We start from the raw sequence: 20,724 nt of genomic DNA on the forward strand, positions 1-20,724 counted from the left end.
TGAGACTTCCACACAGGAGGCCAGAGCCCAGATTCAAACCCAGAACCTCAGAACTGTGAGGCAGACCTGCTCACCACTATGGCCTGTCACAGGGAATACACAGGAAAAACAGTGGTCAGAAATGACGATATTTACAAACAAATGCACACAACAATACTTAATCCAGTACAAGCATTGATGTATAACTGACGACCTCCTGCAAGTTATTAATCAATGCATTATTACAAAGTTTATGTATTTTGAAAATGAAAGATGCAATTTATATATCAAGTAATTTGGAGTATATTTGTGAACATTTACGGTATCACCTTGTTAAAACTGTACAGTTTTTAATTTACTACATGATCTTTTTCATCTAATATATGATCTACAAAGTCAGCTTCTTGATCATGTTCTTCAACCAGTTACTTTTCAACTTCAGTCAATGAATACAAACAAACAGAAAAATGATCAACCTAAGATTCCAGCACATACATAAAATGAATGTGAAAGCATAATAAAACAAAACAAAATGTGATTCATTTGAAAACTGAATTGCAGTAGACTCCTGAATGGAAATGCATTTTGATTATCATTCTACAGCTACATTGGATGTGTGCAATAAAAATCTTGTTCTATCCTAACAATAGAAAACGATTTACAATGACAAACATAGGTTGAACTTTTCTGTATTATATTGAATGAAGTGTATTTTAAGAAATCATATACTTGTAATCTGCCCAACCTCCTTGCGATAAAGTATACAGTTAATTAATGGTAATACGTTTTTCTCTGTGGCAAATTCATTTTACGCAGAAAATAGCCATGCATCAAACACACTGATAATGCATTAAAATACATGGCATTCTCTGTACATGTAGACTACACATCGTGTGCAGCGTTTGTTTCAGCAACATTCCCCAGATATATAGTCAAGTCTTAAAAGCGCTGTTGGCATGAAAAACATTGCTGTCAGATTATATTCATCAAAAATGACGGTAGATGGCCAACAACTAGTGCATTGATGATGGTAAGCACATGTTTTCAGTGGAAAAATCAATATAGGCAGTGGCACATGCCTAATAGCAATGTAGAGTCGCTGTCAGAAAGGTTCAAATAGAAACATGAATGTACATTTATAACTTCCGAGCTTAATCCATTGCAATCATTCTTCATGTATCTTCTGTTGATCTAGTTTCGAAACATCTGATATACTGTCGTTCTAATGCTAACATTTGAAAATGACAAGTAGTGACATGTATTGCTCCCAGCATGTTCTATTTATTTGTTAAAAACTTAAATTGTCAGATTCATAACAAAAATGCATATTTTGTCATTGCATAGCGTAGATTGTAGCATAGATTGATGGTGAGTGTGATGGCCACAAAAATTCTCAAACTTGCACAGAACTCCATTCAGGGACAGAAATACTTCTTGCCAAGCTACAATTTTGCAAGGCTGCCTCAAAATCAATTAGTGAGCCATGGGCAAGGGAACGATATGCTTACAAAAAGGGGCAAATTCTAAGCTGTCAAATGCTGATGGCCTCACGTCACGAATGATACGGGTAACAATATTCAAGAATAGGACTGAAATTATAAACTAAGCATATAGGCTACTGTCTGGGAGAATTCCCCACTTAATTCTAACTAATCAAATGCACATTCACGATTCAGTTTGAACCTTTCTGGCAATTACCATACACTGCTAGAAGGCCTGTGCCTATTGATTTTTCCACTGAAACCCTGTGCTCTCCATCATCAATGCACAAGTTGCCATCTACTTTCCGCTGAGTATAATCTGACAACAAGGTTATTTATTTAGACAATTTCAGGCCATCAAAGGGGAAGTCAACCACCCTGAAATCTTAACAATATGTTCTATGCATCCCCACTAGTATAAACACAGTATTCTGGTTAAGATTGCTTTTGTAGATTATGAATGAAGCAGCAAAATTTACTCATTTTTATCTATGTCAGGGGGTGGCCATTTTGCCAGTTACTGTTGACTGAAAAAAGAGAAGAAGAAAAAAGGAACCTATTATGGCTCAGCTTGTGAATGTCACATGATCAAACTCAGAAACCCATGTGATGTCATTTTCTGTCGACAGCAAGTGGTCAAATGGCTTCTCCCTGAGGTGGGTAAAAAAACGAGTGAATTTTGCTCTTTTATTTATATTCCGCAAACGCATTATTAATCATAATGTCGTGCTTAGACTAGTGAGGGTGTATAGAACATATTGTAAAGAACACTTTGGTTTGGGTTGACCTCCCTGTAAGACTTGAAATGTTGGTTGTTGAAGCAAATATATATATATATATATATATATATATATATAACCATGACTCGCACACATCCAAGGTAAACAAACATGCATTTCATTCATGGAACTAATTCAATTTATGAAAGAATCACATCTATATTTTTCTTCTTTTTTTTTTAATGCAATGCAAATTATGCCGTATTCAAATTAAGTTATATACGTATGTAGTTAACGATGTAGGCATTTTATGGGCACGTCATGGCGCAGTTTACGTCTACTGTTGCTGCTGACGTGTTCGGGAAGTAGATGTGATCATGTGAGCTCCGTGAACATGTCGTCACTTCGCGTTGCATCATGGACGCGTCGGCCATTTTACACATCATAAGACTTTGATCGAAACTAGTCATAATGAAATAATCAGCCCTAGCTCACGTAGAGACGATTAAAAGACTACATGAGGGGTACGGAACCATTTGCACAGGTAGGCGCCCTCAAATTTAATAATCGAATAAAATGCTACACTTGCGGGAAGTCGTGCTAACTAGCCTCTAGCTGTCCAACGAGTGTCCTGTAACATTTCACTCACTCTTTACAGATTTCTAAATTTAAATTGTCCGACTTGTTGGCAAATACATTGACGCATAAACAACGTTGATGTCTGCCGAGATGAGTAGATTACGATATTTGATCTGAAAGACTTAAATGCTTACGTTCAGGAATTTAGTAATCTGGAGAAAACTGACATTTACTACGAAGTCACTCATATGGACTGCTTTTGTGTGTGATATTGGCATACATTAGTGGGGAAAATGCAGTTACGTATTTATCAAGTACATACTGTAATCGCGACTAAAAGTCATGCACAGTCACAGAGGTGCAGTGACAGATTGTTTATGTGCAACCTCTTGGCTAACATGTAGAGCTGGGCTCTTTAGAATGGGTTGCATATTGGTGTCAACATTGACTGATGTAATTCTTTTTCCTGCCAAAAAAACATTAATAAAACAAACAACTACAACTATTGTTAATAATGGTAGCGTCACCGGTGAGACTGTTTATTGTGCGCTGTCGCTTTAAGAGAAGACAACCATTTTTGCTGATTAGGCAAAAGACACATTCTCAATAATTGCCACCAATTTAGCACTTAATTTGTAGATTTAGCACTTTTGTTTGCCCTAAAAAAAATACCGGCAACAAATAAATGTGAGCATGGGAACTTAAAACACAGCCCTGACCACCCAACATTGAACATCAACCATATATCAGACCATAACTGTTTAATTCTTAATTAAACACACCAAACCCATACAAAATCACATTGAAATAACCGTATAGGTTAACACTAGTAAAAATCTGTTTGTGTAAATATTTAGAAAATCCTCAAAGCTCTGCAAATTGCAATATTATTATATTTTTTTATGTGGCAGACAGCATGATTAAAGGTTACCGCAATATACAGTTACAGAATTTTCCGATTGAATCTGTTAAGATTAAGATTGTATTAACCCCGTTTAATACATACATACATACTAAGTCTGTTGTGTCATTCTACTTTATGAAATAGTCAGTTGAGGTTAGTCGGTTACAAATAAAAACATATTACTTCTTCTTCTGTGCAGATGCTGTCAATACATTTAAAATCATGACAAACAAAATGGGGTTGTTATAGCACAAAGAGGACGCAGGTTGGCGTAGTAAATTATACTACTATTTACTTCGTTTTTATTTTAATGTTAGTTGTTTTTTAGAACTTGTAAAGCAGCCCTCCAGTAGGTGGCGCCCTCAAGGCTCTGCTAGCAGAATGCTCATTAGTTTTTGTTACAGGTGGGCTTGAATGCGACACTTTTATGAAGAACCGTGAGTGCATTGTGGACCAGCTATGGGCAAACGGAAGGTGCCAGATCTCTACAGAGCCCCCTTCCCCTTGTACTCCATAAAAGTCGACCCTAAAGCAGGACTAGTGGTCGTAGCAGGGGGAGGAGGGGCTTCCAAGACTGGCATCAAGAATGCCGTGGTAAGCAAGTGCAAAAGTGATTTCTGAATGTCTATGAACTGATATTTAATGAGCGATTCATGACTGCATTACAGCACTTTCTGGAGCTGCAGTTGGTGGGAGAAAACCAATACAGTGCCAGCCTGCTTCACTCCCATGACACCGACTCGCGTGCCACCATGAATTTGGCGTTAGGCGAGGGGGTGATTGCTGCAGGTCAAGATGGCACATGCTCGCTGATGAAATTTGATGACTGCACACGGAAAAGTGGGAGCAAGGCTGCTAATGAAGGTATGCACTAAACTGCTGTCCCATCTTAGAATTCTTACAAAGTCTAATACTAATCTTTTGCGATGTCCTTGTCTAAAATATGTTACGTTTTTGTGAATAATGTGCACATCCTGCGAAATCTGTCTTCTCTGTAGAAAACAATGTGCAAAAAGGTAATGCCAGGCAACGAGGTGGCAAGAGAAACAAAGGTGGAAAGGATGATGCCGCTGTCTCTGGGTCTGATACGAAGGATGAGACTGCACACATGTCGGTGACAGGACTGGCTGATCTGCAGTCAGATCTGAACCCTGTGGACCCGCTCCAAAAGGTGGTCCGATTTAGTCAGGACCTGAGCCTGCTCCTGACTGGAGGCACAGACGGACACATCAGAGTCTGGGAGGTAAGCAGTCAAAATATGATGTCGTTGATGGCAATATATCAAACAGTTAAATCCTACATGAATTTTCCTTCCAGTTTCCGTCCTTGAAGAAAAAATTTGACTTCAAAGCACATGAAGGAGAGATAGAAGACTTGGATCTGAGCCCAGCAAACGAGGTTGCGCACTAGCACTTCTTTGCCATACTGTACTAAAATAAAAAAAACATGTAATTTACGTCTTCGTTACATAACCTATTGTTTCCATGCAGCACCTGGTAACTGTTGGCAGGGACTTTGCTTGCAGTGTATGGCGCAACAACCTGCAAGTTATGGGTCTTAAATGGCATGAAACCATGCCTCAGATGGATGAAAAGATGTATCGGTATATGGCTTGCAGGTAAAAGAACAAAACCAAAATTCAGCGCACCTGTTTATGACCGCCACAAGGACGACAATGACGTGTTAACAGGATCGCGTCGTGTATTTCAGGTTCGGAAAGGTAGAAGACCAAAAAGATGCACTGAGGCTTTACACGGTTCAGATCCCCCATAAACGAGACCGAAAACCTCCACCGTGTTACCTCACCAAGTGGGAGGGCAAGAGCTTCCTGCCCATGATGACAGCTCCCTGCGGGGCGGAGGTCATCTCAAGCTTTGCTGTCAGGTAAGGAGATTCAATTACGCCCAAAGTTCATTTGGTGTGTGGTATTGCAAACACAAGGCTAACAACATGGAATTCATGTACTGTACAGTATCTGCTTTTGTGTGTGTGTGGTCTTGTTTTTGTTACATAGTGGGGCCAACATTTCGGGATTTCACAGAGTTGTGGGGCCCACCTGTCCATGTGGGGCCATTTTTTTCTCCAAATTTAGACCTCTTTTTGAGGGTCAAGACTTGATTTTAGAGAGTTTAGGTTTGAATTGGGTTATGGTTGAGGTTAGGGTAAGGAATAGGGGTAGGCAATAATTTTTGATGGTTAGGGGTTAGGGGGAGTGGCTAGGAAATGCATTATGTCAATGAGATGGCCCCACAAAGTAAAACAAACGTGTTTGTGTGTCCACTCAAGTAGTGGTGGCTGATATGGCCTAAAAATGATATCACAATATTTCAAAGAAATTTGCAGGTGACGATATTGATAATAATTACTGAACAATAGATTTATGATTGGTGCTTCAAAATAATAGCACTTTTATTGCAGCACAATATTTAATTTAATATTTAAGCCACCTTTTTTTCCACAATTGAAATGTAAACAAATATCAAACATGGCAACCGTAATGGAATGCCCCTGCGAGGTCTAATTGCAACACAACTACATAAAGCACATAAAGCACATTCACTTAACAAATACAAAGAAAACACAAACCTTCAGAAGTCAGTGGCAAATTTTATGAGTCAAGAAAGTCCATCGTGTTGTAGAGGCAAAGAAAAAATTCACCAATGATACGGTTTGGCTAGTTTGTGGCGTTATGCTTTGTACATCGCAGGCAAGTGTATTGTTGAAAATTGTTTTTCCCCTGCGATTGTTTAGGCAGTGGTTATTTCGCCGTAACCGGCAACCCTCCTGCAAGCGTTATTTTGCCGTGAATGTCTATGATTGGTCAATCAGAGGCGTGAGAAAATGCCATGTATGAATAACAACAAATGTGCACGTTTAGACCACTGTGCGATAGCTACTTGCACGGCGTCTCGTCGAGACCATGTTATCTTCGTGGCCGGTTAGCATCACAAAGTCACGTCAACTGGGTGGCGAGTTAGCGGTCACGGTAAAATAACCACCGCGGATCGTTTATCTTGGCTAAACAATACGCGACGCTTCAGTATTATCCAACCGTCTTTTCTTTTCTTTTCTTTTTTTTTCATAAGGAGTGCGTCTAATCACGAGTGCTCCAGCAATGATTTTTGTTCACTTTTACGTCGAACAAAACGAGCTGTTTCCTCGCGTCTCGTCCTCGTCTTCAACGCGTGTATGTCCGAATGGACATGAAGACGAATGATGTTACAGATGACGTCATCACGTCAATTTTGCGATATTTCAAATTGTTATCACCCCAAAAAATACACCGGTAATATCGTAGAAGGTATGATATGGAACACCCCTACACACAACCCTACTTTTTTCTTCGTTTTTCAGACTCAAACACCACAATTGTGTATATCAGGGCCTTCAGAACATGCTGATAGTCTTGTTTTCATAAAAACTCATAGAAACTGTAATTTATTATGTTTTTTAATAGTTAAATCAAAATATAGATTCCCAAAATCTATTTTATTAAAATTATTTTATACTGTCTTGTCTTTGTCTGTGTGTGCCTTTATTTGGAGCGCTGTTCATGTTGTACCTGGTTTAGCCACTGAGGGGCAGTGTGGTTCCATGCGATCTAATACACTGTTAAGTTGTAGCCACATTGAAGAGTAGAAGAAAAAAGTCACGATCAAGTCATTCCAATAAAAGTTTGGGGGTTTTTTTCAGCGTGGAGCCATTCTTTTGAGTGATTTGAGTTAGCATTAGCGAGTCGGACTAGAGTAGATCATTACAATTCCTTGCTCATCTATAGATTGAAGCAAAAATCATTGTCAATTAAATCATTTTCAATCCAAAATTGTTCTTAATCGATTCTGAATCAAATCGGAATTGAATCGTGAGACATTGTAAGATTCCCACCCCTATTCTCGACCAGCCCTCACATAGTCAGTGAAATCCGCCATATAGAAATTAAAGTACACCATAGGCATGTTTTTAAGACCATTTAGGTGGGAATATATTTTCTCCTCAAACTGACTGATTGAAAATGACACATGCTTGGATGAGGAAACTAGTCTCGCTTAGCACCTGTATGTACAATAGCATACACCTTGTTTAATACATGGTACATGCAGTAAAGGAATAAATGGAATGTTTTTGTAATCATATTTTTTTTTGTCTCCCAACAGTGACTCTGGAACATTTCTTGGACTGGGAACTGTAACCGGATCAGTAGCTATCTACATTGCGTTCTCCCTTCAGGTAGTCGCATTTTTGAAAGACTTCAATCATTGGAACTGCCCGACTCTCTGATGATAACTTTGTCTTTCTGTCTCTGTGTAGAGGTTGTATTACGTGAAGGAGTCCCATGGCATTGTTGTAACAGACTTGGCCTTCCTACCAGACACATTCAAAGGCCAAAATATCAAAGGACACAATGAAACGGTCATGTTTAGCGTGGCTGTAGACAGCCGCTGTCAGCTACACGCTGTCCGCAACCAAAGTACGTCCTGCGCCATCATCAATTTATCGTATTGTTACAGTATACCAAATAAGACAGCCAGGCGTTCCCTCATTCACTGATTTATTTTGTTGTTGTTGTCTTCAGGAACATTTCCCTTGTGGGTGGTGGTTTTCTTCTGTGGCCTCGTGTTGGTGGGCATTGTCCTGCTTCTCCAGTATCTCTTCCCAGGCTTTTTTTGAGTTTCTGCGTTCTCGCACGTCATCCATTGAGGAGCCCACCAGTGCTGCACCATTGACATTAAACTGATTATATGGTGCCGGCATCTCCCTATACGCCTACTCAGGGTTGTTCATCTCAGACATGTTAACATAACACAGATACCCAAAATGGAATTTTAATTGTTTTGATTTATATCATTGATCACATCTCTTGGGAATTATGTTGGGAAGGCTACATTGAATATTCAAAGTATGGGAACCCCCTCAATTAAATATTATTTAAATAATTTATGTGTTATGCTTATAGTAATTACATAATACTATATAGCCTATGTGTGTGTCAAAGGACCGCAATTTACTTTCTGTACACTAGTGGGCAGCATAGACCAGGGCAGTGCACAGCTGGTTGCTAATGTATTGAGATGTGTCCTTTTCCTCAACATATTGGTGAATTATATAAAAAAAATAAAAATACAAAAGTATTTTTTATTCACCAGTATTCATGGTTACACAAAGTCGAACATTGCCACACATTTGCTCTGTTACATTGTTATCAATTGAACAATATTTGATATTTTAAAACTAATTTAAAATGTTTGGTGTTGCCAGAATTACTAAACCCACCATGTTGAAAAGAATATCAAACATTCCAACTGCAGATGTAAAAATGTGAATAAAATTTTAAATGATGGCAAATGAAACTTATTGAGATGATACTTTTACTAGCAGCAGAAAAAATTATGTACACAACTGACAGAAAGTATGCATTTTTGTGCTGGCCCTCGTAATACAATACAGTATAGAAAACTTAAGTTTTAAGTATGCACTTGGGATTTGATGGAAGCTAAAATTTAAAACATTGGGCCTATTATTGTTACAAATTGTTGTGATTGAAGTTTTGTCAGTGTCTAAGGGCTCATCTCATTCCTTAATTGCACATTCCTACGTACTCACCCCTCTGTTCATATGCTAGCACCTTTTGAGAAATCCCATTGAGGATGGAGGAGATTGGCAAAGGTGCAAGGTGGGAGGAAGTTGGAATGTTTTGGGTAACAGACGATAACTCTTCAGTGTCATTTGATGGAGATGTCATTGATGTGTGCAACATGCATCATCTGCATGGCAGAATTATTGCTATCGCCACAAATGTTCCATTTCATGCTTTGAAGCGGGATTAAAATCAAGTCAAATATCAACACTGTTAAGCAGGAATGGCGCAACATCGCAGTTATATCCCTGTCTGAAATCTGTGTAGACACAGTTAAGCCCCTCCAACATTTTATCTGCTATTCTAAAAAATATAATTTTCTCAGCACCACCTGTCTTTGGTCAATCATTTGTAAAAATACCATCTGTGGACTGACGGTGTAGATTTTTGAAAATCAAATTGTGATTTAGGAGGTTTTGGCCTGACGCCAGTGTTATGCATTATGTTGAATAAGAAAAACTCTGTACAACCTTAAAAGGTTTTTAATTTATTTGTGGCAAAATAGATTTGAGATGAACAGCAACCTACTACAAACCTTCGACACTGGTAGTTGGTTCAGAGTCACGAGCTTGTGTAATCAACAGAGTTAGGGAACTTAGGTCCAGAAAGTAAAAATCCTGTCACAAATTGGCTTTAACCACAGGCGCTATTCAACTGGCAGGTAAACGAGCTTGTATCCTCCTGTTGAGTTGAAGCACCTGTGGCTAAAGCCAAACTGTTTCAGAGTTTTTACTTTCTGGACCCGGAGCCCCCAACCCTGTGAATACATTGAGTCAATATCATTTAAAATGGTAAATTCGCCATTGGAGCCGGATTACCTTTTGTTTGTACCATGTAAAATACTAACCTTGCGGTATTTGTGAGTTCACAAACTCCGCTGATTTTCACTGATCCAAACAACTGGTGGTTCGGACCAATCACAAAGCGGTATTGTGTTTGGGGGCGGAATATACAGCTATGACGAACAAGGAAACGCAGACGCCGTGGAGAGCAAACAAATCTAACGTGGATGAATGGAAGCTGCAATTAATTATGTTCAGGCAGAATTACTCTCCGTTTCCATGTTGATAATGAGCAGTGAGAGGCGCTTTTTTACCTGGTAAAGATGTTCTTGCTCAACCGCCCCCCAATCGACGAGAACGAAGACGTTTTCATCCGTTGCCGTGATTGGTCAAACCAAAGTTAGGTAGACGTGCACAAGATGCTAAATCGTCCAATCAGCTCGAAATATCGTACAGAATGTCCCGCCTTTCCCAAGTAAATGACAAGGGATGACAATATCAATCTGGCTATTGCCAGGTTAGTTAAATACTAGCAAAAGTATAATTGATTAGACACATTTTAGATGCTTTTAGAACTTAAGATAAGAAAAGAACAAGCAGAATCCAGAATGGATAGAATGCCAAGGCTAGATTTTTACACTGATGAATATTAAGTAGCAAAGGCACTGTACATCAATTCCGTGGACTTCAAGAAAACTTTTGCCAGCCTACATGGAAGCAGACTTTGGAGAATTTCCATGCATATGGAATGCCAAATGACAAAGTACTCAAATCAATTGATTGGGTAATGAGGCACACAATTAAAGTTTGAGGACCTGGTCTTATTGACACTACTCTATCCGAGAAGTAATAATTGAGAATAGCATATTTACAATTGTAGTTGTAAGTGTTTTTGTTACAGTTAAGGCTCATATACTGTATGTGCAAAATCTGGTTTTGCTATCCATGTTTTAATGGAATTCTCTATGGCTATGTCTTAAATTGAGACCCACAATTAAATATATCACATAACAACCTGGTTCTGAGTATAAAGTAAAATTCTAATTCGTATTGATATACCCTGGTAAACCTGCGCTTTGAGTACCTCGAATGTAGAAAAGAGCAATTCCTCGAAAGTAGAAAAGCGCAATTCAAATATAATACCACTTACCATGAAGCAACAGTAGGGCACTTGTCAGTTTGATGACACCATTGACCAAAGTCACACATTTCTCTCTGATGATGTCATAAAGACAAAATGCACCACCTTTATACCTTGTCACATCTATTCAAAATGCTCTGCAGTAATATCATTTGTTCAGAATTGTGTGCTGTGCTGTTTGGATCTCAGACAGTTTCAAGATGGGGAACAGAACAATCGAATGCACGTTATAGATCTTGGATTTAAGCAAGGGCATCGAGACTGAACCACAATGGAGACAGCCGTGGGAAAACACGTGAAAGGTCAAGGCGACGGGGCCATATCAACTACTGGGAATTGGTTTCTCAGTAAAGAGCTACCCGGTTTTGAACTACATGGCATGAAGATTGAAAGAGAGAAAAACGACTTGAGGGCCCAATTTCAAGTTTTGGAAGAAATCAAGACCGTTCTCGATGAACAAAACAGGTTTCTCAAAGAAGCACTGCTGGAATGTCATAAATTGAAGATGGATACAGAGAATGGACAGTTGAAGGAGCACTTGAAGTATTTACAAGAAAATGAGGACAGCCAGGATAACAAATTTCTACATCAAGCACTGGCACGTGTGCAAAGTCAGAGTGTGACGATTAGGAAACAAACTGAAAAACTTTATACGGTAGGAAAAGTTCTGAAAAAAAATGTCATCATCATAAATGAAAGTACAGAGAATCTAATTTCTGATTTATATCAAATTGAAGCTCAGAATGACAAAAATCTAACTGAGATTCTTCGACTGAGAAGAGAGTTGCAGACAGTTCGGTCCATGCTTCAAGATCAGGACGACTTAATAAGGCGGATTGACGAATCCGAAACTGTCATCAAGAATGGATTTGTGGAGAATAAAAATTTGAGCAACAAAGTGAATAACCTTGACGAAGATAACACCTTTTTAAAAAAGGAGAATGAGATGATAAGAGATGAGCTGGAAAAAAACAAATCAGTTAAAAATCAACAAAGTCAACAGATCGCACAGTTAAGGACAGCTTTAAAAGATCGTGAGCTCTCCGGTGAGCAAGTTCAGTTTCTCCTCTACAGTAAAAACGATATGATAGAAAAGCAAAAAAGGGAGCTCGATTATCAACAAGAAGTCACAGAGGACCTTAATACCAACAATATCAGTTTGAGACAAATAATACGTGATCTTCAGAGTCAAATGGAGCAGATGGAAAAGTTATTTGTTATGGAAAAATGTAACGAGTCTCTCTTGAAGAAAGCTCCTATCGGGGAATCTATTGATCATGCTGTACTTGAACTGGAACTGAATACTGAGGATCCCCAACATGGCATCGAAGAAGACGTGAAGGCACATGTTAAAGTTCTTGAAGGAACAATAAACAGCCGAACAACGGATAAGGTTAAAGCCCTGACAGATGAAGTGGCGTTGCTCAAACGCCGGTGTGAGAAGATGGAAATAAAGGAGGAGGAATTGAGGACACAAGTTGAAGTTCTCGAACGTAAGTGCACTCTTGATGATAAGAATACATTCCCAGATGTGCTGGCCGATGTTGAAACGTACAGTGTAAGGATAGACAAACAAAACGAGACATCGGTAGCACAAGAAGACACCAGAAAGAACGACAACATTGCCAAGGAGAAGCGGGGGACTTGGCTTGCCGACTTGTCACATGCTGAATCTCAGAGGGAGACCAATCAAAGCGAGGTGTATCGTATGAGAACAGACACGCAGACCCTTGACTCTGAAACGAAAGATCAACATGACATAACAAGGAGTACAGATGACATCTTAAAAAAGCAAGAGAGGGAAATAGCTGGTGAGATTAACGCTCACATTATTACATTGAGAAAAAACGTTCAAGAAGAATTCTGTCTGTTGACGAAAACACACCAAGGGGAAACTGTCGACAAAGGACTGTTGGAAGCCAAGATGAAGAAAGACTTGAGGGCACAAATGAATGAAAACTGTCTGGATTGTCTGAAGAATGAGACAGATGACGAAGACCTGAAGACATATCAGGAAAAGAAGATTGGAAAACATCATTATGTGACGATTGAGGCAGAATTGAGAGCACAAGTCAGACAGAATGAAACGACACGGACCCTCAAGGACAGTTCGGAGACGTATCGTCTCTCAACAGAAGTGCAAACGCCCAATTCTGCACCCCAAGAAATTCAAGACTTAACAAGTTGTACAGATCACAGTGGGTCTTTCGTGGAAAAAGAGCGGACAGAGAACGAAAGGTTCAGAAATAAATTACATAGGCTTCAGGAACACAACAAAATTGTTCGGGAGGAGCTGAAAGAATGTACAACTCTTCGAGAGCAACAGTTGTCCAATCTGAAAATTGCAATTATAGACCTTAAGATCCCCACTGACGAAGAACAATATCAACACTATTGCGAAGATGAGAAAAAAGAGGAACAACTTTATCAATACGCGATCACAGAAATGAAAAAGCTCATGATCAGGTTGAGACAAACTAATATTGATCTTGAAGAACAGCTTGGGCAAATAATCAATAAAAAATCATTTGCTGCAATTTGGGGAAGGACAGCAGAGGATCCTTTTAACTGGCTCATTGGAGAGCCAAGAACTGAAGAGGATTCTGTTGATGAGGGCCTTCTAGAGACAGAAACTGAGGAGGATTCTGTTGATGTGGTCTTTCTAGACCCAAGAACTAAGGGTGATCCTTTTGAAGAGGGCTCTCTAGAGACAGAAGCCGCGGAAGATTCTGTTGATGAGGGCCTTCTGAAGAAAGACATTGAGGAGGATTCTGTTGACGAGGGCCTTGTAAAGACAGAAATCAAGCAGGATTATTTTAATGGAGTCATCCTAGAGCCAAGAACTGAGGAGGAACCTGTTGTTGCGGGCCTTTCAGACACAAGAACTACGGGCGATCCTGTTGAGGAGGGCCATCTAGAGACAGACGCCGAGGAGGATCCTGCTGATGGGTTTCCTCCAAAGAAAGAAACCAGGGAGGGTTCTGCAGATGGGGTCCTTCTGGAGTCAATAACAGAGGAGGATCATGTTGATGAGATCCTACTAGAGACAGAACCTGAGGAGGATCCTGTTGATGAGGGTCTTGCCGAGACAGAAACTGATGAACAGGGTCTTCTAGAGGCACAAACTGAGGATCCAGTTGATGAGGGCTTTCTAGAGACAGAAACTAAGGAGGATTCTGTTGAGGCAGTCCTTCTGCAGCCAAGAACTAAGGGTGATCCTCTTGACGAAGGCCTTCTATGGCCAAAAACTGAGGGTGATCTTGTAAATAAGGACCTTTTAGTGCCAAGAACTCGAGGTGATCTTGTTGATGAGGGCTTTCTGGTGCCAAAAACTGTAGAGTATCCTCCCAATGAGGGCATTAAAAGGAAAGCAACTGAGAATGTTCCTGTTAATATGGCGTTTGTAGAAACTGAGGCGGTTCCTGTTGAAATGGGCCTCAAAGAGACTGAGGAGGGTCCTGTTGAAATGGGCCTTATAGAGACAGCAACTGAGGACAAACCTGTTGATGTGGTCCTTACAGAGACTGTGGAGGATATAGTGAGTACGGGCCTTATAGTGCCAACAACCGAGGAGGATCCTCGGTATAAGTGCCTTATAGAACCAACGACAGAGAACAAACAGGTTCATGAGGCGCTCCTAAAATTCCATCACGTTCTGACCAGAAGTTTTAGTTCTCGCTCTGTTAAAAAAGTTATGAACGGTGCTAAGAAATGCTTTTTTGCAGTAATCGTTTTTATGTGTGTACTTGTTTGTGGGGGTTTAGTTGTATTAAAAATAATTCTTAATAACAGAGAAATCTGTGAATGTTTAGACCCCTTTAAGAATTATTTAGATTTTTAGGGCCCTATTGCAGCTGCTCGCAGTTAAAAATAAATAAATCCCCAGTGTTGACTGTAAACATGATCTTAAATTGCATTGGCAATATCTACAGTTTGTGTTAACATTTTGAGTGTCTTACTCAAGAAAATTCATTTTTTTAAGTTGATATTTTTTTTTACATAAATCACTGTGTCAAAGAAACTCGGATGGACATTCAGTACTTTGTCAACATCTTGGTAAAGGCCTTAAAGCTGCATTGTGGAGTTTAAAAATGATAACGTTAAAGGTTTATCTACGTCATGCATGGTAAGTATGACCAACTATACGCATATGAGTGCAGATGGCCTGAGGGACGGGAGACATTTCAGTCAGTCTGTTAGACTGCCTTTGACTTTCACCCAGACAGCTGGGACATATTAACTCATTCACTGCCATTGACGGCTATAGACGTCAAAAGTTCATTTGAACTATTTCTATTAGTTTAACATTTTTTTCTCCACTTTTGTTAACAAGAGTATGAAAACCTAGATTTTTTTTTAAGAAATACAGATATAAAATGTCTGATTAATCGTGAGTTAACTTTTAAAGTCATGTGATTAATTACAATTAACTCTTTGACTGCCAGACGTTTTCAGAAAAGGGATGCCGTCAGTGCCAGCCGATTTAAGCATTTTGACTGATCTTTCAAGGTCCACAGAAAATGTTCTGTTTGGACTATGGAAACACGTACTACCAAATGAAAGATTGGACTTTCATCTTTCATCAGAAAAAAAAGTTTGTTTCTACCTTATTCCGTTCTTTAGTAATCAACAATAGAAAATGGTTAGTTTGACCCAATTTCGCCTGTTTTGGACCAAAATACGGAGAAATCAAGCTTTTAGTGAAACGATATTATTTCATGCATTCTAGTGAATTTTACACTTCTTTTTGTCCATGAATGATGCCACAAACACCTAAATAGTGCTTTACTTCTATAAAACACTACCACCAAGAATGAAAAAGTGTTTTTTGATAGCAAAATACGTTTATTTACATTCAACAGTGTAACAATTTGACAACAATTTGGCAAACTATTTACAAATGTGTGCAACTGTGGTGCTATTTACAAATATGTGGATGTTTCAACGACAGTTTTTCTTTTTGTAACACTCTCCTGCGTGCAAGAAGACGCAACAGCATTTGCACAACAGATTGCCTCTTCGCGTGCTCCACTTTCTTGCAGGCCGTTTTTTCCGGGGAATAGCAAGTATATACTGCAGTGTGTGTTGCCATCAAGTCTAATATCAGGATCATGCTACGGTTTCGTTACGTCTCGCTTCCTCGTGTCCTTCAGTTGCTACACCGGGTTGTAAGAGATGTTTTGATCCATTTTATCCACTCCATTCATGGTGGCATCGTAGTCCAGAAACAGTGTCTTCTCCGTGATCAGACTGTACCCGCTCCTCCGATGAATATGCATTGGACTCGGGGTACTCTTCATTGTCCGACAAAATGTCCGCATGTGAAAGCTCCGGCGTTAGCAGTGGTAGCCGCGCTTAGCCGGTGAGGCTTACTACGTGATCATAACAGTCGCGTCAAGGCTTCCAACTTTGGCGTCAAGCTCGGAGTCATCATCATCATCATCATCAATCTGCATTGGTCGATGCCAACTCTCCATCGCCCGATCGAATGTCCGATTGTGTAGAAGTACCCGGCCGGCTATTGTGCGCGTTTTCTGGCCTTAGCAGCGCTAGCCGCGCTAGCCGCGCTTAGCCGGTGAGGCTTACTACGTGATCATAACAGTCGCGTCAAGGCTTCCAACTTTGGCGTCAAGCTCGGAGTCATCATCATCATCATCATCAATCTGCATTGGTCGATGCCAACTCTCCATCGCCCGATCGAATGTCCGATTGTGTAGAAGTACCCGGCCGGCTATTGTGCGCGTTTTCCGGCCTTAGCAGCGCTAGCCGCGCTAGACGCGCTAGCCGCGCTAGCCGCGCTTAGCCGGTGAGGCTTACTACGTGATCATAACAGTCGCGTCAAGGCTTCCAACTTTGGCGTCAAGCTCGGAGTCATCATCATCGTCGACATCAATGCGCTTTTTAGTATTGATTGATGCTTTCCGTCTTTGAAAAAAATGCTCAAGCGTGAGCTGCTTGCAACCGGTTGATTGGTCAGCCATTGTGGGCTTCATCAGCCATTGTCTCCTCAACACTCTAACTCCGCCTCACGTCTTCTACTGACGCCCACGGTGGGCGGCCCATCCAACCTTGTGCAAAGAGAGTCATCGCTGCCCTCTAGGGGCCAAAACGAGTCTTTTACTAATCAGATCTGCCTGATACTTTCAGCACAGCTGCCCAAGGCTTTCCTGCACCCGTTTTCAAAAAAAAAACAAAAAAACATAGGGGACGTCTTTTAACGTCCTCGGCGCCCTTCCCTAGGTTTATGCTAAACGTTTTATAATGTTTATGGCGGTCAAAGAGTTAAAAACAATTATTATCAGGCAATTATTTTTTTTATCGGAATTAATTGCATGACTTCACTAGTTAACTCACAATTACTAAAACAAATTTAAATATCTGTTCTAAATGTACAATAAAAAATATAGGTTTTCATACTCTTGTTAACAAAAGTAGAAAAAATGTTAAACTAATAGAAATAGTTCAAAATAATTTTTGACGTCTATAGCCGTCAATGATAGTGAATGAGTTAATCAGTCCAGAAAATAAACGGATCATTTAAAAAAGATTGTTTTTGTTTTCAGTTCTCCACTTCAGTCAGGTATGAAGTGCTCCAAATAAATAAAAGTGCCTTGAGTTGCCTGTTGAAGATTGCTGAAGTAGCCCATCTTTATTCACTGTGGCAATGAATGAGTTATATTCGCCTCATTACAAGCCACTAGTTGGGTTTCCATCCGCCCATTTTTATTCAAATTTTTAAGAAATGCGAAAATAAAACTGAACGGAAACGCAAAAAATACAAAAAAGGGAGCAAAATTCGCAAAAACGTTTTTACGCTTTGAAGAGGTGGATTTTGAAGCTTATCAAAAAAAAAGGAAATTGCAAATTTTCGCTATGGAAACAGGTTTTGCGAATAACCGCGCACGTTTTGACCGGATATGACCTCACACGTACATTTGTAGTCCCAAAGCAATGTCGAACGACAAAGTAAGGTATGTTTGGGGGGTTCGACGAAACAAATCTTTTCGGAATTAATTAAAGAAAAGAATATTAATTCAATTTTAGATGGCAAACAGCAAAGAAACGCTAGTTTATCAAGGATTACAAAAGCAAACTCACATGATGTCATCGCACGGCGCAGTTGCTTCCTGGTTTTCTTTTAAATTACCTGGTGGATCACATCTCTATAATGTATACTGCCGCTGTAGGTGGCGGTATACATTATAGAGATCTTAACTCATTCACTGCCATTGACGCCTATGGACGTCAAAAATTAATTTGAACTATTTCTATTAGTAAAAATTTTTTTTCCACTTTTGTTAACAAGAGTATGAAAACCTAGAAAAAAATGTCATTGCTCATTTAGAACAGATTATTTATTTTATTAATCGTGAGTTAACTAGTGAAGTCATGCAATTAATTACAATAAAAAAATCACCTGACACCCTTAATTTTTGATAATATTTTCTTCTTTTAAAAATAAAAATATATTAAAAATTAGGGGCGTCAGGCGATTAAAATTTGTCGCATGACTTCACTAGTTAACTCATGATTTTATATCTGTTCTAAATATACAATAAAAAAAGTCTAGGTTTTCATACTCTCGTCAACAAAAGTGGGGAAAAAAGGTTAAACTAATAGAAATAGTTCAAATGAATTTTTGACGCCTATAGCCGTCAATGGCAGTGAATGAGTTAATATTTGCAAAAGAAGAACAGATGGAAAGGGGCATAAGTCGCATGACCGTTTTGCGCATTTCCAGTAGATTTTCTTAAAAAAAATTAAACAATTGGATAAAAACCTGACTACTGTCTCGCCAGAACTATTTTGAAACCTTTTTCAAGTGAAATGACTAACTGCATATTGCTGCTTTAAATAAATTCCCTGTGTGTGAGCGCTGAAGAGGATTTTGCTAGAATTAGACTGACAAACTACTGTGGCTACACATCTGCTGCTCAATATTTGGAAACTTTTAAAAGGTTCACTAATTAGACTAAATGTAGTGACTACATGTCCTCAGAAGTGTATAATGTGACCACAGGGTTTATATTTGTGTTTTTGTGTGTGACACACTGTAGTAATACCACACCAGTCTATCATCAGTGTGAATATCTGGACAGACAGTAAGTCATGGTTTGTGGCAAACAGCAGAAGCAACCGCGATGCTGTCACACAGCTCTCTTTAAATGTTGACAAATGAAGATAGAGTAGAGACTTCGACATGCTTTCCAGTGGCACATGCGGTATGAAATGATCCTATTATTCGGTCAAAGCAGACCTCGGTGGGACTAACTCACCACTCAGTGGTTGGAGAGTCATTGGCAGTCCCACAGAGTCAGACAAACAGACTATCGTGGGTCAAGCCACCCACCCTGTCATTTTCTTTGTCCCATTACCACTTTGTTCAAAAAACAAAAACATCTCTTAAAATGAAGTGACGTGCATTTCCATGTTTGTCTTGAGAAATGTTTAAACATGCCCACTATAAAGGCAGGGCGTGTACGTGTGTATCATTTTCATCACAATGGAAGAATTGCTCACTGACCTGCTCTTGACATTCTGTCTCATAAAGAAATTAAATGTGGGTTTCGATTAAAATAAACAGAAGGGACTTTTTTGGGGGGGAGACAGAACGTCATGGTAAGAGCAATGTTTCCCAAACTTTATTGAGCCACGGCACGGATTTTCTATTACATAAATTTCACGGCACACCACACTCTAAAAACAGTTGGGTCAAAAGTAACCCAATTATGGATCAAAAATGGACCGATCCACTTCATGGGTCAATTTGACCCAACTCTCTGGGTTTTATACAAAATGACCCAAGGATCTGACCAATATTTAGGAGTTGTTTAATGCTGAAAGACCAATTTCTTGACTCCAAAATGTGTCAAATCGACCCAAGTAGAGGAGCGGTTCATTGACCCATAGTTGGATTATTTTTGACCCGACTGTTTTTAGAGTGCAAAAAACCCCGTATATGTGTATAGTGAAATAATGATGTCTTAATTTACTCACAAATGTACAAAGCTCATTCTACTCTATGAATGGCAACAGGCAGACGAACAGAGAGCCTGTATAAATATACTTTGCGCGCGCCAATCTCTTGCACGGACCCCAGCTAGTACCGCCCTGATTATAATGGGAATGAGGGGAGCCACTTCAATTGTCCAGGAGTCGGCTGCATTCCATCCCACAGCGCCGCAATACGTGTCTGCGTTATCGGTAGACTTGCGCTGGGCATGAAAACAGGGCCCACTGTAAAAAATGTCTGTAGAATTAACAGTGCATTTCTATAAAATCGTGAAAATCTGTAAATATAAAAACAATGAAACATTGTGTAAAGTACATTAATATGTTGCAAAAACTCTGAACCAAACACAAGTGTTGATTTGACAGTAAGAAAATGTTAGATCACATTTTTTGTGGAGAATTCACAAATTACTGTAACAGATAAAGTGTAAAACAAAAACAACAACATTGGGATACATTTAAAATTACATCATAGCAGTGTTAGAATAACAC

The 20,724-nt window shown here is 39.4% G+C and overlaps 1 protein-coding gene across 1 annotated transcript; it reads left to right on the top strand.

Moving 5' to 3' along the window:
• Positions 1-2,558: 2,558 nt before the first annotated feature.
• preb (prolactin regulatory element binding) lies at positions 2,559-9,010 on the top strand. The gene is made up of 10 exons (XM_086079480.1): positions 2,559-2,723; positions 4,067-4,256; positions 4,331-4,526; positions 4,661-4,905; positions 4,980-5,060; positions 5,153-5,280; positions 5,373-5,546; positions 7,817-7,889; positions 7,971-8,130; positions 8,236-9,010. Exons 2-10 carry the CDS (start codon positions 4,122-4,124, stop codon positions 8,328-8,330), a joined length of 1,287 nt encoding a protein of 428 aa, XP_085935606.1. The 5' UTR covers positions 2,559-2,723; positions 4,067-4,121; the 3' UTR covers positions 8,331-9,010.
• Positions 9,011-20,724: the final 11,714 nt, after the last annotated feature.

The sequence above is a fragment of the Leptonotus elevatus genome, chromosome 6 (assembly GCF_054856555.1).
Source record: "Leptonotus elevatus isolate MCC_2025b chromosome 6, RoL_Lele_1.0, whole genome shotgun sequence".
Classification (NCBI taxonomy): Eukaryota; Metazoa; Chordata; class Actinopteri; order Syngnathiformes; family Syngnathidae; genus Leptonotus; species Leptonotus elevatus.